General features: G+C 36.0%; 2 protein-coding genes across 5 annotated transcripts in view; one reads left to right on the forward strand and one right to left on the reverse strand.

Moving 5' to 3' along the window:
* Positions 1–942: 942 nt before the first annotated feature.
* Positions 943–11,580, reverse strand: LOC113404468 (histone-lysine N-methyltransferase EHMT1). Of its 2 annotated transcripts, XM_026645365.2 has the most exons (19): positions 10,607–11,580; positions 9,845–10,018; positions 9,142–9,225; positions 8,880–8,960; positions 8,572–8,699; positions 7,784–7,977; positions 7,442–7,647; positions 6,940–7,151; positions 6,595–6,765; positions 5,890–6,137; positions 5,561–5,724; positions 5,101–5,262; positions 4,932–4,995; positions 4,710–4,843; positions 4,286–4,430; positions 3,543–3,692; positions 3,125–3,358; positions 2,239–2,423; positions 943–1,211 (listed from the first exon to the last, which is right to left on the reverse strand). In XM_026645365.2, the coding sequence occupies exons 1-19, from the start codon at positions 11,371–11,373 to the stop codon at positions 1,100–1,102; spliced, it is 3,615 nt and encodes a 1,204-aa protein (XP_026501150.2). In that variant the 5' UTR covers positions 11,374–11,580; the 3' UTR covers positions 943–1,099. The 2 variants fall into 2 exon arrangements, with proteins under 2 accessions (XP_026501150.2, XP_026501151.2); XM_026645366.2 differs by lacking the exon at positions 9,845–10,018.
* Positions 11,581–12,671: 1,091 nt separating this feature from the next.
* The window catches only part of LOC113404470 (endoplasmic reticulum chaperone BiP), a 60,157-nt gene continuing 56,685 nt past the window's right edge, over positions 12,672–16,143 (forward strand). For all 3 annotated transcript variants that reach the window (XM_064220917.1, XM_026645370.2, XM_026645369.2), the window contains exons 1-6: positions 12,672–12,868; positions 13,573–13,720; positions 13,964–14,183; positions 15,227–15,315; positions 15,417–15,560; positions 15,872–15,988. In XM_064220917.1, the coding sequence (XP_064076987.1) occupies positions 12,741–12,868; positions 13,573–13,720; positions 13,964–14,183; positions 15,227–15,315; positions 15,417–15,560; positions 15,872–15,988 (846 nt within the window). In that variant the 5' untranslated portion in view covers positions 12,672–12,740. The remainder of the gene's footprint in view (positions 12,869–13,572; positions 13,721–13,963; positions 14,184–15,226; positions 15,316–15,416; positions 15,561–15,871; positions 15,989–16,143) is intronic.

The following is a 16,143-nucleotide window of genomic DNA, read 5'->3' on the forward strand; positions in this document are numbered from 1 at the left end:
TCATCAGAAAGATCATAAGAACTGAATTATTAATTTATGACTCGCAGAAAATGAAATACATTTTAATGATTTGTAGCTATAAATAATGTAAGGGATCACAATCTTAAAAAATATCTTCAGTGAATTACAGTAAGAACAAGATTTTATTTATTCATAGAAATAATTAATAATTGTGGTATGTATTCAAATGAATTGATTTAAACTGTTAATTTTATCATGCAGCATGGTTCTGTCACGTTTCAAATTTGAATGATATATGAATATTTTATTTTTAATTTATATAAGCACTAATTTTTTTTTTATTTATAGTTAAAATATGTATTTATCAGATATATTCTTACAAGCTTTTATTTAACTTGTAAAGTTTGTTTGTTTAGAGCAAATCTTAACAAACTTTACTTGTTGGCAGAGTTTTGTAGAAGCCCGTCTGGGTAGATACCACCCACCCTTCATATATTCTAGCACCAATTAGCAATACTTAGTATGGTTGGGTTTCAATTTGAAGGGAGAGTGAGCCAGCGTAACTACATGCACAAGGGACATAACATATAGGCTCCCAAGATTGGTGGCGCATTGGTGATATGAGGAATGTTTAATATTTCTTACAGTGCGAATGTTTATGGGCAGTGGTGACCACTTATTACCATTAAGTTGTCCCATTTGCCCATCGACCTACATACATCATAAAATAAAATAAAAAACTGAATAAGAACCCTTTCCTCTTATTCTAGAGTTGAAATTTGTAATATTAGATCAATTCCGATGACAATGCATTTTTGTGTTAAGCATGACTTATATTCTTCATCTTAGTTTGGCTCCAGACGAAGGAACTCTGCAAAAATCAACTGCGTGGACCTTATCATTAAATTATTAATTTGCTAATATTACCTTTGTGTTTACTTTAAGTGATTTTGTTAAGAATATCAAGTAACAAAGACAGGGTAAAGAAATAACTACATATTTTTATTTACTTCATTTTATTTTCTTAATTATAAAATTATGATTATTATATTATAGTGATATAATAATACTATATACAATTATAATAATTGATACAAAATTATTAATAATCATTGTCTATATTGATAAGTACAATATCTCATGACTCAATTTCTTCGGTGGTCTTAGTTGGGTATCTGCAGTCGAGTGCCTCACACTCACACTTCATCCATTTTGACTTTACTGACCAGAATTTATCGCCATAATCAAATCTGAAAATATTAATAAAACATTAACTTTCAACTCATGTGCTAGCTTTATTATTGTATAATAATGTTTGGTTTATGCTGACTGTAATTAGGTAAGTGCACCAAATACATAAATGAAATAATACCTATGAGTCAAAGGGTTATTTCTCCTCTTTGTAGAAAGGTTTAACTACAGGTTACAGGTACACTGCTTAACCACCGGTAAGTAACTAAGTGGTTGAGTAAATTTGTTACATGAAGGTCTTCTCATAATGTTTTTCTTTATTTTATTTAATAACATGGATTGGCAGACTCTCAACTGGGCTACCTGATGGTAAGTGGTCACCATTTTGCCTTGGGAATTAAGATGTTGTGACCCTTGTGCCTGTAGTTGCCCACTACACTTGCTCACTCGCCCCTCAAACCGAAATACAACAGTACTTAGCTGCTTATCAGTAAAATATATGATGAGTGGGTGGTACCTACCCAGATGGGCTTGCACAAAGCCCTACCATACAGTTTACACATAGAAATGAATGAGGAATGTTTAAACATTTTTAAACCTACATTGTATTCATTGAGTCATTTTGGTAAATAAACCGAGATCTAATTCTACATTCCACACAAGCAAGTATATTCAAAAAGAGTTCGCAATGAAAATTGCCCTTGTGCGCTAATCGGTAAATGCACGTGACCTTTGATGATCAAATCATTTCATTCCTATATAACAGAATCATCTCGTTTATCTCAAGTCTCAAGTGATTTAACCAATGAGGTAGAGTATTTTGTTCCTTAGGAACTCGACTCGTGGAATAGACTATAGTATGAATATAATATTTCTAATCGCTAGTTAGTACTCGTTTATTACCATCAACCAACTTGTATTAGAGCGGCGTCGTGGAATAAGTTCCAAGCCTTTTCCTCAGAACGAGAACAGGCATTCGTCTCGCAGTGGGACATTTACAAGCAGTTGCTTTATCAACAAGACGTTCTGTTTTGGTACAAGCTCTATTACTGACGGGCTAAGCTATATTGTTATGTGTGTCCTCACGTGAGCGGGTGTCCGGCGGGAAGGTCCCGCAGAGCGAAGAGCGCGACGTGCGGCAGTCGCAGATCCCGAACGGAACTGAACACGCGCACGGGCGCCACGCTGGGCCGGCAGCTGTGGTTCATGAAGCGGGCGGCGCTACCAAAGCGCGCCGCGTCCACGCACAGCTGAGTCTGGTCACTGCATTGCTGTTAAATTATTTATTACGTATAATAATTAATTATAAAAATGATTTAGTTTTACTCTAACTACAGTTGGAATAGAGTTGTAGGGTTTAGAAGGGTACTTTGAATATCTGTCTAGTTTGAAGGGCGAGTCATTGTCGTAACGGGAACAAGGTCCATAATATCTATAGTCTATTCCATTGGAAATAGGAAAAAAGATAAATAAACTTTAGATTTACGTAATTCATGCGATTCGCTAATAACTAAGTTATATTGTGCACTACTAAGAGTTTATGATTAATAATTTATTATTTATAACTATTTATTTCCTCTTTAATTTTACTTTCAAAGTTCCGATAGCATAGATTAATCAAGTTCTCAACCAATGATATCGCGTCAATTTACTGTCAAATGTTCTTTATTTGGCTTTTTTCCTGTCATGGTTGGAATAGAGTATATATTTTAAGCTGATGTTCGATTTACGGTTACTGTTTTACTACTATATCACTACACCTATTTCGTAATAGTTTACAATCATGTTACCACTCCTTCGTTTATGTAATGAAAATTTTGTATTTTAGCTTAGAGTAAAAACATAATACTAAAATTGGGAAGTACATATAAAACTATAAGGTTAAAATAATATTCAAATGAAATAGTGAAACTTTGAAAAATGTCAATATCGCTCTATTTATACGACTCAGTGAGCCCGGTTGCTACACTACCTCCAGGAGATCCGGCTTGAGGTCAAGCGCGAACATATACTGGTCGTCGGGGCGCGAGTCGGCGCGCTCGTGCGGCAACAGCTCTCCGCGGTACAGCGCCACCAGCGCGCCGCGCGGTACTCGCCGCAGTGTGCGCAGGCCCCACCCGCAGCCAACCGTGCGGTACACCTCCACGGGCGTCGCCAGCGAGCCGGCGCCCTCGATGCGGCCCACGACGCGGTTTGGACAATGTTTCTACACATAGAACTAATATTTAACGAAACGAAAATTACATAACATATGGGTATGTATGGGGTATGTATGGGTATTCATAGACTGTTCTCGATAATTTCAATTTGACTTTAGTGTGTACGATTACTGTTAGTAGTTTTTTTGGGAAGTATTTTTAAGAAAAATATCGCAATGCTTGGCTTGTTACCGCGTCGCAGGCGCAAGTCTGGTTGCACTCGAACAGCATGGGCGGGTCGTGGTGCGGGAAGTTGGCGGGCAGGCGGCCGGCGCGGTACCAGCCGCGCACGCCCAGCACGCAGCACGCGCACTCCGCGCCGCACTGCTTGCACGCGCAGCCCTGCAGAGGTGATAGAATTAGTTCTGTCTAGGCAATTCACTTATTAAATTTTTATTTGAACTGCAATAAACACATGCAGTATTAGATAAGATTTAAGTATACGGGATTATAGTATATGGGATACATTTTGGTGCAAGCTGTTCTCGATATGCACCGTTCCCCCTTGAATTAATCTACCACTAAACAGCAGTTCTGAGTTAATCTGTGTAAACAGGCACGATAGATTTGAAACATTTGATTGGATGGGATGGACGTTTAGTTATTCCGCTTGGCGTTGCATGGAGTGAAAAATAATTAACATAACTACAGCACGATAGTGACAACTTAAGAACTATTGAAAATCCCATGATCCTTCCCATCATAGAAAATTCCAATTTAATAAAGGTTTAAATTTCTTACAACATCAATACGCCACCAACATTGGGAACTAAGAGTTGTGTCCCTTGTGCCTGTAGTAAGGTGAGTGAGCCTCACCCTTCAACCCGGAACACAGTATTGCTGCTTGGCGGTTGAATATATGATGCACGAGTGGTACCTGCCCTTATGGGTTCGCACCAAGCCCTACCGAGTAGTTCATGTCTTATGTTTTTTACCTGCATGGTCTCTATACTGTCGTCGACGGGCACGTGCTCCGGCATCACGTGCTGCGACACGTACGTGAAGTCGTCCGGTAGAGGTGCGTCATCCACTTCGTTCACGCACGGCACGGGATACGGTTCACGCCCGTTTGATATGTCGCTGTTTCAAGAGCACTTTTTAATTTTATAATGTTATTATATTTACGTGACTTGTACCTGCAAGGAGTCTTACTTTAGCTGTTCCTTGTTTGATTTATTTATAAATTTCCAACGACAAAACTTCCTTTTAAAGCTTCTCCCCCTTTTTAAGTTAGTGTTTGTTTGTAACATTGTATGATGTTTTTTACTAAATGTCTTTTTCATTTTATTATAAAATGATAAAACTATAATTAACTTTTTTATATTTTTAACTCTTAGCATACTAAAAGAAATGGTTAACCTGGAAAGGATACGGCTTCGTGGTATTTTATCCTTCACGGCCATCGTCATTTGCATGTTGAGCAAGATGGCGTTGTGGCTCGGACCGCTGCATACTTCCACCGCTAGTTCACCCGCAGAGTTTTCCTGATCGGTCTGAAAAGGAGCATTTAGTTAGTTAGTTATGTACATACTATCACAAAGGAGTAAGTGTGAATAAAAACAATAATTTAAAAATACACACTTTAGCTCCGTGTGCGAGGAGAATTACCACGCAGGCGTAGTGACCCTCCCTCGCTGCCACGTGTCTGAAAATTTTAAAAATTAAACATCAGAAAGTAGAATCAATTAAGTCGCTTATCATACATGTGGGTACATATATGTGTGTGTGTGTGTGTGCGCGCGGCACTGACAGGGGCGTGTCGGTGTGCGCGTTGGGCGCGGCGAGCGTGCGCGGCGCGGCGCGCAGCAGCAGCGCCAGCGAGCGCGCGTCGCCCGCCAGCGCGCACCAGTGCGCCGGCTGGTTGCCCTCGGCGTCGCCGGCCGCCGCGTCCGCGCCGCACTCCAACAGCAGTCTGAGGAACGGTTGACACTCATATTATGTGTGAGTGCGTATACAATCGATAGGTACATTTGGAATAGATATTATAATTAACGATTATGCCATGATCCGGTGGAGTTCTCGGGCTGTATAATAGCGTATCCACACCCACGCAGCACTAGAGCCGTGCTGTCTTCGTGCAGCATGAAGCAAAGATTAGCTTAATCATCTATTTGTACTCGAATCGAATAAAAGTGAGCCTAATCATTTGAATGGGGTCCATTAAAACCCTCCGTAAAGTGAAATACGAGATCGGCCTGACGACGAGAGACCTGACGACGTCGGGATGCTTGTTCTCGGCGGCCCGCACGAGCGCGGTCCAGCCGCCCTGGTCGCGCGCGTCCACCAGCGCGCCGCCCGCCCGCAGCAGCTCGCGACACACGGCCGCGCCGCCGTGCTGCGCCGCCATGTGCAGCGCCGTCATGCCTTCCGGGCCCTTAACACAAATCTCTGTTGTACCTTTCAGTGACTATGTTTGCCAGGTCTTTTCAGGATTACTTCAAAAAGTGTAAATTCTACTGCTACTCATTAAATAATTTTAAGCTGATATTCGATGTGATAGAATATTAAGGCCACTAAGCGGGAGGAATTGAAAATGTACCTGCTTATTAACATCGCAACCCGCTGCAATCAAATACTTGATAACTTTAATGAGATCTTCATCGCTTGGTTTGTTAGGATCCTCATTGTTGTCTTCTTCCTTTACATCAGTCTTATCATCTTCTAAGTCTTTCTTTACTTCTGCGTCGTCTTCTTCCGTTTGATCTGGTTTAATCTCTTTACTATCATTTGCTTCCTCTTCGTGGATCTCTTGTTCGGCTTCTTCTATTGATTCTTTATCTAATAATGCTGTAAATGTAAATTTTTACTTTATTAATTCATTTTTCGATATTAGCTTCATTTAAATATCAAACTTCTGTTACAAGTTTTCACATAAAACAATTCAAAGCCGAAGTGATTCACTTTAGTGTGTATTCTATGACCTATTCCCCAGACCTAGGCGTAAAGACTAATAAACAACTTCGACATTAAATTGACGGATATCATTGGCCGAGACTCGAGACTATGGTATTCATTATGGATTCACGGAATAATGTCGTTTTGAATGTTTGCGTAAATATTTGTGGATTTTTTAAATTAAAATTAAAGTAGATATAGATAGGTCAGTGTGTGTCTAATATATACACAAATTAATTGGAACAGTTTGTAGTGGACAAAATTGCGACAAAATCTAATGTTTGTGTAAGCTCACTTCTATTTAGATAGGAATAGGCATTTAGCATTAGTTCTATTGACAGGCACTGACCGAGGATGGCGCGCATGAGCGGCGTGCGCGAAGCCGCGTCCGGGAGGTCGAGTGCGGCGCCGGCGTACTGCAGCAGGCACAGCGCGCTCAGTCGGCCGCGGGCCGCCGCCGCGTGCGCACACGTGCCGCCCTCGAACTCGGCCAGCGGCTCGTTTAGGTGATCGCCTCGAACTGCGTATTGAAGATTTATTTTTATTTCTACATTATTTAAATCTTTGTACTATTTTTAAAAATACCTTAATTAATTTATATTATATACTAAAGACGCGCGTATAGGTTTTTAGGGACGTAAGAAGCTTTTATGTATATGATTAAATTAGAGCTGGTTGTTCAAGTATAACTTACTAATTTTCGGTATAAGCTGATCGACGGACTCTCCGTTCACTATCGCCTCGTATAACGCCTGCATCGAATAGTCAGTCAGCTCTTCCTCACTGGTATTTTCAAAAAGTTTTTTAATGTCTAACGGCGTTGAAGACATTAACTCTTCCGGGATCGGCGGAACTTGATCTATCTGTGAAGGATCGACGGACGAAAAGCCTAGGAATGCTGGCGTGCTGAAACCAATACAGAAGTACAATGTTTTTCATCATAAATGTAATGTCGTACAGCGCATTCATAACATGATGAATACCGCAATTCGAATATAACATATCAAATAAAATTGTCTATTTTATAATACCAGAAATATTTATAATGGTTTTAATAAAAACATGTTTTTTAATCAAGAATAATCTTTTGCGAGCGAACAACTATTAAGTATTTACGAAATCATGACAACGTGAATGACTTCCAGTTGCTAAACTCGTGTCTGGGTGCGTGTGTGTGTGTGTGTGTCGTGCCTCACCATTGCTCCCGCTGGTCGGGCAGGAACACGCGCTTGTTGCTGCACTGCATGTCGACGCGCACTCGCCCGTACTCGCGGTTGACGGGCTGCCAGCGGTACGAGTGCACCCCGCAGTGGGGACACCCGGGCTTCTGCTTCGAGTCCCCGCCTTGTATACCACATTCTAAATGAAAGAGGTGGTCCTTGGAGCACTGAAAGAATATGCCCTGAAAAAAAAATCCCAATCAATAAAGAATGTCATTTTGTCTCGTAAGATCGTACAGCATGCGATTTTAGATAATATTAGATTATACACGTAGAATATAAATGAAACGAAAACATAATTGGTCCCGGCCATCGCACCTGCGTGCAGAACAGTCCGCAGGTGGGGCAGCACATGTGCGCCCGCATCTGCGCGGCGTGCAGGCGGCACGTGAGCACGTAGGGCGCGCGCAGGCCGGCGCGGGCGAGCGCGCGCGGCGCGCGGGGCGGCAGCGCGTGCGAGCAGCCCACGCGCACGCCGTCCACCAGCTCCACCGCCTGGCAGAACACGGGCTCTGCGGACCGCCACGGTCACATCACGCAGCGTTCGTTCACAGGTTTGTCTTATCGAATTTCTTTTTTATCGGCGATGGCGTATGTAGTAAACGGTGCGAACATAATCTTTCTCTTGGTTGTAGGGCTTTGTGCGAGCCCACCTGGGTAGGTACGACCAACTCGTCATATATTATACTGCCAGGCAGCAATTTGAAGGGTGAGTGAGCTGGTATAACTACAGGCGGCAAGGGACATAATAATTTAGTTCCCAAGGTTGATGGCGTATTGAAGATGTAAGGAATGATTAAAAAAATTACGTCGACAATATCTATGGGGGGTGACGACCAACGAAGGCCCATTTGCCCGTCCGCCTACAGAACCAAAAAAAGATTTGGTAGCGACGGATCCGTCAAAACGTTCCCGTAAATGCGCACATTCTTTGCACTTAGACTTAAGAATCCGAACTATATTTCCATTAAGAAATTACGCTTTAATATGTTTTACGCATAGTACACTGGGTATAGAGAAGCTTTAACATATTATGTACTTACAAAATAACTTATTTTGAAGTCGTTTAAAAGGGATTTGGATGATTGATACGATGATTATTCTACCTTTTAATTCCGACGGAGCGGCGTATATGTTGCTAGTTTCTTCACACAGGCACGTGGCCACGATGGTAGACGCCTCGGCCGGACAAGCCGCCTCCGGGCTTTCTTCCGCACCAGCGGCGTCGGAGGCACTGTTGTTCATGTATAATTTATTTATTTAAAACATTACTGTTTACATACTGTATCATTTTAAAAAAATCACAACAATCATATTTTATTTGGAAATGTAAAGGTTGGTAGACAAAATTCAAGAAATCTTTTAAGTAACCAAATATGTCGTGGAAAATTTTAAAAAATAACTTATAACTTACATTTTCGCTTCCGCCTCCCCATCAGACAGTACATCGTCAGCGCCGTGAGATCGAGTATTTTTACGTTTGGGTTCGTAGTCACTAAAATATTTAAAAAAAAATTAACTCTTCTAACGAACTCAATAACAAAATATACCTATCACGTAACATACATAAAACATCAGTTATTTTAATTAAACGTGATATTATATCCATATTTCTTTTTTAATATTTTGTATACACATACATTTGTAACAATAAAATTAAACAAATATTTCCATACCTGTCGCCTCCGTCGTCGAACGCAAATGTGTCATAATAATATAATCCTAAATTGGCTCTGCGGGACGATCGCCGAAGGGGCGCGCTGGAAACAAAAGTAAAAAAACATATATTTATCCACAATGACTAACATAAAAAAAAATACAGAATGACTCCAACAAAATAAATCATAAATTATCTAATTAACATGCAATGATAAATAAATAAAGCATAACTGAAATGTTAAAATAAGAATCTGAAAAAAAATTAGCATAAGAAAAAAGAAGTCTAATAGAAATCAACGAACATCTAGATCACAATTGTACAGGACCATTTCAATTAATTATTATGTAAAAGTTTAGTTACAAGTATATTCCCAACGTATTTGAAAGTCAAAATATATTAATTTTTTTTTTATATAAATGAAATCTCAATTCAATACCAAAGTGATCTTCAAACCTTTTTAAGATACAAATACTTTCTAGGAATTACAATGAATACTTTTCTATCATGTTCTTAATTTTATATTGTTAAAGTTAAAGAATATATTTATATGAACATTAAAAATACCTATGGGACAGCAATTAAATTATCAAGTATCTATATTAACTAAAATAATACAAAAATAATCTTAAATTGGCTGCCACAGCACCCAGCATGTGTATCTTTGTAAGGTCAACAAGACTAATGTTTAAAACATCTATTGAGCAACTGTCTGCGCGTACGGTGAGCAGTTTCTTCTTGATCGTCTTCTCTTCGTTGATGTCTCTGGACAGAAGTCTTCATCGCTGGCACTCTCTTCATCTGCTTCTAGAAGCTTGCTTATAACTTCTGTGTCATCATCAATTTCTTCGTCTTCATCATCTTCAGCTGCCTCATTTGCTGAACTCTCTGTTATTCTAAAAGCAAGCGCATAGCCATAATGTAGCAAATGACTACATAGCATTGGCTTCTAGCTCACACTTCAATGAATTAATTTTATTTAATAATTAGTAGGGAGATCACAGCACATGGGATTGTAGATCTAGCATAATATATATAAATTTATAATAAAACATTAATCAAATAAGTTTCTTGTCTTAGTAAGAATGAACTTATTAGAGAATAAAATTGTTATTTTCATAATTAGTATGATTATAAAAATAATAACATCTGTAAGTTTATCTTAAAACTACTTATATATAAGAAAATAACTGATCTTATTCATCCGAGGCCAACATTATTTATATTGAGTTTAATATTATTGACTTTGAAAACTTCTTTCTCATACTATCAGTTTATATAGAACTTAATCAATGCAATAAGTCTTTTCATATAATACTGTTATTAAAAATTTTTGCAAGGCTGTTTTGAGATTGTTTATATTTTGCTTTATAGTTCAATTAGTAATACATTGCAGTGTATGTACAGAGGTTCTACCATTTTAAGTCCATTTATCATCAGGTTAAGTTATTTGTCAAGGATATTTATATAAATGATTAAGTTACCTGTTTTCTGTTTCACTCGATTCATCATCCTTGACTTTAAGACCTAGGTTACATAAATGTATCAGCTTCTTGGAAGAATGGTCACTTTCTTTATCTGAACTTTCGTTTGCACTTTCTTCTTGATGTTTACGTTTCGAAGACCTTTTCTCTGAAGTTAAATCAACATTTCTTACTTGGGCTGACCGTCTTGTTCTTACTCCTTCCTCTGCAGTTTTCTCAGTGGAAATCCCAAGACGAGCATTGTTTTGTGACTCCAAGCCCATTCTCAACTCTTCATTGGCTAATATTTTAGCCGTTGGCTTTATTCTACGGGACAATCTTTGAGTGGGAGCAGATGAAGACTCATTGTATGACTTCTCTTTCCTTGCAATAGCATTGGCAATAACATCTGTGAATTCTTTGCTGTGGCGCCTGGTTGAGCGTTTTGGTGCATTGGAACTTTCGATAAGTTCCTCATCTTCGGAATCTATATGGCTTACATTATCATCGTCAGATTCTTTCTTCGTGTTTCTAGTTCGAATAGACCTTCGAGGAGAGATTTCTTCATGTTTCTCTTCATTCGACACAATTTTCATGTTGCTCGTTTTAGCGCCAGATTTTTCCGATCGAAAAGTGAGAACGATGCGTGGCTTTGGATCTTCCGTATCACTTTTTTTCTCGGATTTCTTTCCAGTGTCAATTTTGTCAAGCCTTACACTAACGTTATCAAGGGTCGTGTCGTTACTGTCTTCTGGGTTAATGACGGGGGCTTCGTCGTCAGTGTGCATGTTGCCAAGGTCGCTGCTTTTTATACCAACTCAACTTTAAAGCGTTCTTGCTTATCACGTTCTTTTATGATTTGTTGAAATAAAAAGTTAATTTACGCTACTGCTGACATATCGCAGAAGATAATTTGACATTAACTAAACTTTTACTACATTTTAGATCTTATTACTCTATTTAAAAATGTATTGAAATTTATATAAAAGAAAAAATAATCGAGAATATATCACAATGCAATAGTTATTTACAAATATAACAAAAATTGCTGTTCTTTAACGTGTCTTGGTAACTTTTGTTATAAATATAGTTTAAGCCTAACGGTAAGTATTATGGAAAATGAGAAGTACATTATTAATAATCAACAATATTTCATATAATTCACAGAACACAGGTCAGAATATATCTAGATACAAAAATATAGGTATACATTGAGCTTGTTTTCTATCTGTCATCTGTCACTGGAGCACAGTACACCATATATATGCACATAATGTAATAATAAACACTAAATTAACCAATATTGTGTAAATGATGTACTTCATTACCAAACTAAATATAAAGCTAAAATAAGTAATTGTTAGTTAATTTTGGAATAAGTAAGTTATTTTAATAAATAATGTCTTTTAGGAAAATCTTACGATTCTTAGACATACTGAGTAATATAATTATATTTACTAAGATTTTATTATTCCTTCAATAAGTATACTTGTTCAAAATTGTTATGAATGTATTTAAAAAGGAAAGTTTGTTAGTTTTTACTATTTATTTATAAATAAAAGAGTGTTACGATGTTTATATTTTGATTTGTATGGCTGTAATAACTGGAAAATAAACAAATCGTTTCTATTTGAATTGTTATTTTTTATTTTTATAAACATAAACCTGTGCATTTCCAGCACAAACTACTAATGCGTTATTATTTTAGGCGTTATGTTATTTTTCGACTCAACGTCGTCGCCGCTAAACCTAACAGCTGTCAATGTCAATTTTTTCGCCAAACAACACACACAACATGAAGTACGAACTTCATTGAGTTCATTGTTAATTAACATTCGGTACTAATAGTACAAAGTATATTTCTATTTTAATTTTTCAATACGTCTTAAACTGTATTGAATATACAAAGTTGTTGATTCATTTCAATTATACATTTTTTTTTCTATTCACCTCAAGGTATACTACTTTTAATTCATAATACATTCTTATTGGCCTACACTAGTATACTATATTTTTTCGTCTGTTTCTTTAACTATGTTTTTATTTTTTCAGAAATCGACTACAAATACTTTTCTTTCGACTTCAATTAAAGTGTTATATAAACCTATTATTTGATTTAAAAAAAAGTGATATAAGGGATTTAAATTTTTTCAATATGAATCCTCTATTCTTGAGTCCAGAACATATCCTTCAAGGAGGTTACTTCAATGCAACCCTTCGGAAGCTACAAGAACCAAATACAAGTATTGAGCCACACAATATAATGTATCCAGTTTTCTTACTGTAAGTAGTTGATGCAGTATTAGATAAATATCTAGTAATACCAATTTTAACAACAACTCTCAATAGCAATAGTAGTATAACTCAATTTTTCCTACTATATATCCCTAAGATAATCTGTTCAAAACCAGAAGAAAATGCAACTTTTATTGCATGCTATGTGATATTTGCCAAATGACACCACTACGAAGAAAATCTAATATTTAATTTTATGTACTATACTTTAATAACATTTAATTTAAATATTGCACATGCTAATTATGAAAATTTGTATTCAACACTAGTATAGTTATAAATTGAGCTAATTTTGTATAGTTATATTAAAATTTTTAAATGCACCACCTCCAATATTCTCTTGCTTAAATAATTTAACCTTGTTATGTGAAACTTAATAACAGTAATTTTTATAATCATCTAATGTTTTTAAATTAGTTATTTATGTTTTTTTATGTATTGAACATATTCAATATTGCATATATTAAAGTATAACATTATGCATAAAATATTGTTGCTATTAAAAAATTATAGGCAATTTTGAATCAGACTAGAGTTGTGGAGATTATTATCAATGTTTAAAAAGGGGATTTTTCAATACTCTGTTTAATGTTTTTCTGTTTTCTGTTTCTGTTGTCCCTTTCACTGACTAAACTAACCTAGAAATTCAAAATTTAATTATTATCCTATCTATAGCACATTTCATTATTTAGGGAAAATGATGAAGGAATGCAAACTGTGTCGAGTATGCCTAATGTATTCAGATATGGAATCAACAAACTAATGCCTGCACTCACTGAGCTAGTTAACAATGGACTGAAGTCTATTCTCATTTTTGGAATTGTGGAAACATTGCCGAAGGTATTTTTAAATAACCTAAGGTTGACTCTTAGTTGCACTAATTATTTATTAGCACAATTGACAATCTTGTTTCACTCTTTATAGTTACTTGTTATTTTAAATTGTACAAAAATCTGTTTTTTCTATTTGTATATAACCTTTTACATCTTGCAATATAATTGAACTTAAGTTGAGTTAAAAAAAATAGGGTCTTTTTTAATTTTTACATATACCTGGGAACCTCAAAATCAATAATAATTTTAGGATGCAATTGGATCAAGTGCAGATTCAGTCAATAATCCAGTAGTAAAGGCTTTGTCTAAGATCAAAGCTGCATTCCCTGACCTTACAATAGCGTGTGATGTGTGTCTCTGCCCATATACCTCACATGGCCACTGTGGTGTGCTAACAGAGAAAGGTGCTATTGATCATGCTGCTTCGGTAAAGAGAATTGCAGAAGTAGCATTGGCATATGCTAAAGCTGGTAACTTCATTAAGTTGTATTAATATAAAATTGACTCATAGTTGTAATTAATTATTACTTACATATAAATTACAGTAATTTGATAAACTTAAAGAACATGAATTTCTTAATATATTCATTTGGATTTATGAGTATCATAATGATACTCTATAGTATGAAGTAGTATAATCCACAGCCCCTTGAGCGGAGTGGTCATAACAGCTCTAAATCTCGTAAGGAACAAGGTATTTCCCTAGTAGAGGTTTTACTAGCCATTACTGTATAAATTAAATTTGATTACTTTTAAACTATTTGATGGATCGAATAATTAAAGAAAATGAATATATATAAGGATTTAAGGACAAATTTTATTCAAACTCTAGATCAAGACTATCATATTTTTTTATATAAAATCTACATTTGCACTTATACCACAATCATATCTCTGTTTTCTTTGCACATCTTCATTTCACTTTCGAATTAACAATAAAAATTGCATATTAGTATTTACAACCAAAATATATATAATAAATTCAATAGATAAGTAATTAATTCATGTAAGTTTCGAACGTACAAGAAATGTACTATAAATTTACATTTAAGAGTACGAAATAATTTATTGTTCAAAGGTAAAGATAAATGCTGAAGTGCAATTTTGTCACCAGTAAGGTTATCACTTACTTTCAGACAACTTATCGTTTTTATTCAAATATAAAATAATTATGTTTTTTTCTTATTTAAGATCTCTTATTTATCATCCCAATAATAATAACGATAAAGACCTCGATATTAATATGACCTCGACGAATTTATTGATAATAGAATATCAGATTTCTTCTTAATAAAATAACAAATTATTATTTTTATTAAAAACAGTTTATTGAATAATCTATGTAATTTAAATGAAAATAATAATGGAGTAAAGTAAAACTTTTATAATACCGATGCTGTAAAATAGAATTTTAAAGGGATCACTCAGAAAGTTGTAATTAGAGTAAGATAAATTTAACAGCAATGTTTAATCTAGATATCACATTTATAATATTTTAAATAATATCTTTCAGGGGCTGACATTGTGGCTCCATCGGATATGATGGACAACAGGATAAAGGCAATCAAAGATGCATTAATAGCTAACAGCCTTCAAAATCAAGTTTGTATATAATTTGACAAGGATTAATTCTTTAATAATAAATTATCTCTTTAATGTAGGTTCTCAACACAAGATAAAATATAATATATTTTTGTTTCCAGGTTTCAGTGTTGTCCTACTCATGTAAATTCGCGTCGTCAATGTACGGTCCGTTCCGCGACACGATGAAGAGCAGCCCAATGGCGGGCGACCGCAAGTGTTACCAGCTGCCGCCCGGCAGCGCTGGACTAGCTGCAAGGGCTGCGGTATTATTATACAGATTTATATATTATGTATAGTTAAATTCATATTATTATTAAATTTGAAGTGCTTTGTAGTGCATAGTTAAGGTATAATGTGTATATAATTTAGCCTAGATCTTTCTCGAAGTGACTTTTGACTTATTTTGAAAAAATCTAAAAAACGTGATAACTCAAAAATGGTTCACTTTTGCATAATGCATATGGGGATTAAAATTATCGCAAATAGTCACCCCTATTACCTCCTAACGGGAATACGTCGAATTACCAATAACATATATATATATATATATTTAAAGTAAATATTTCTTTCGAAGGCCCGTGACGTAGCCGAAGGCGCCGACTTCCTCATGGTGAAACCAGGTCTGCCGTACTTGGACATCGTGAGGCAAACAAAGGACAAATATCCGAACCATCCTCTATTTATTTATCAGGTTTTAAACTGTTTCCTTTAATACATATATTTTATATTAGAATATTCATTTAGCATCACGGCCTCGTGGGCCTGTAGCTTTTAATTCTAAAAAAACTATTTAAAAAAAACTTTATATGAGCTTTAGAGATTTGGCTCTTTTGAGTATGAGTTTTG

The sequence above is a fragment of the Vanessa tameamea genome, chromosome 5, assembly GCF_037043105.1.
Source record: "Vanessa tameamea isolate UH-Manoa-2023 chromosome 5, ilVanTame1 primary haplotype, whole genome shotgun sequence".
NCBI classification, from domain to species: domain Eukaryota; kingdom Metazoa; phylum Arthropoda; class Insecta; order Lepidoptera; family Nymphalidae; genus Vanessa; species Vanessa tameamea.

Bases quoted from the DNA above. Each gene is read 5' to 3' on its own strand.
- LOC113404468 (XM_026645365.2), bottom strand. From the start codon at position 11,373: ATGCACACTGACGACGAAGCCCCCGTCATTAACCCAGAAGACAGTAAC. The intron at 9,226-9,844 runs GTACGCGCAGAC...TTTTGTTTCCAG, and splicing joins TCAAGAAGAAACTGCTCACC to CGCGCCCCTTCGGCGATCGT. The intron at 7,152-7,441 runs GTGAGGCACGAC...TATTGGTTTCAG, and splicing joins CCCGACCAGCGGGAGCAATG to CACGCCAGCATTCCTAGGCT.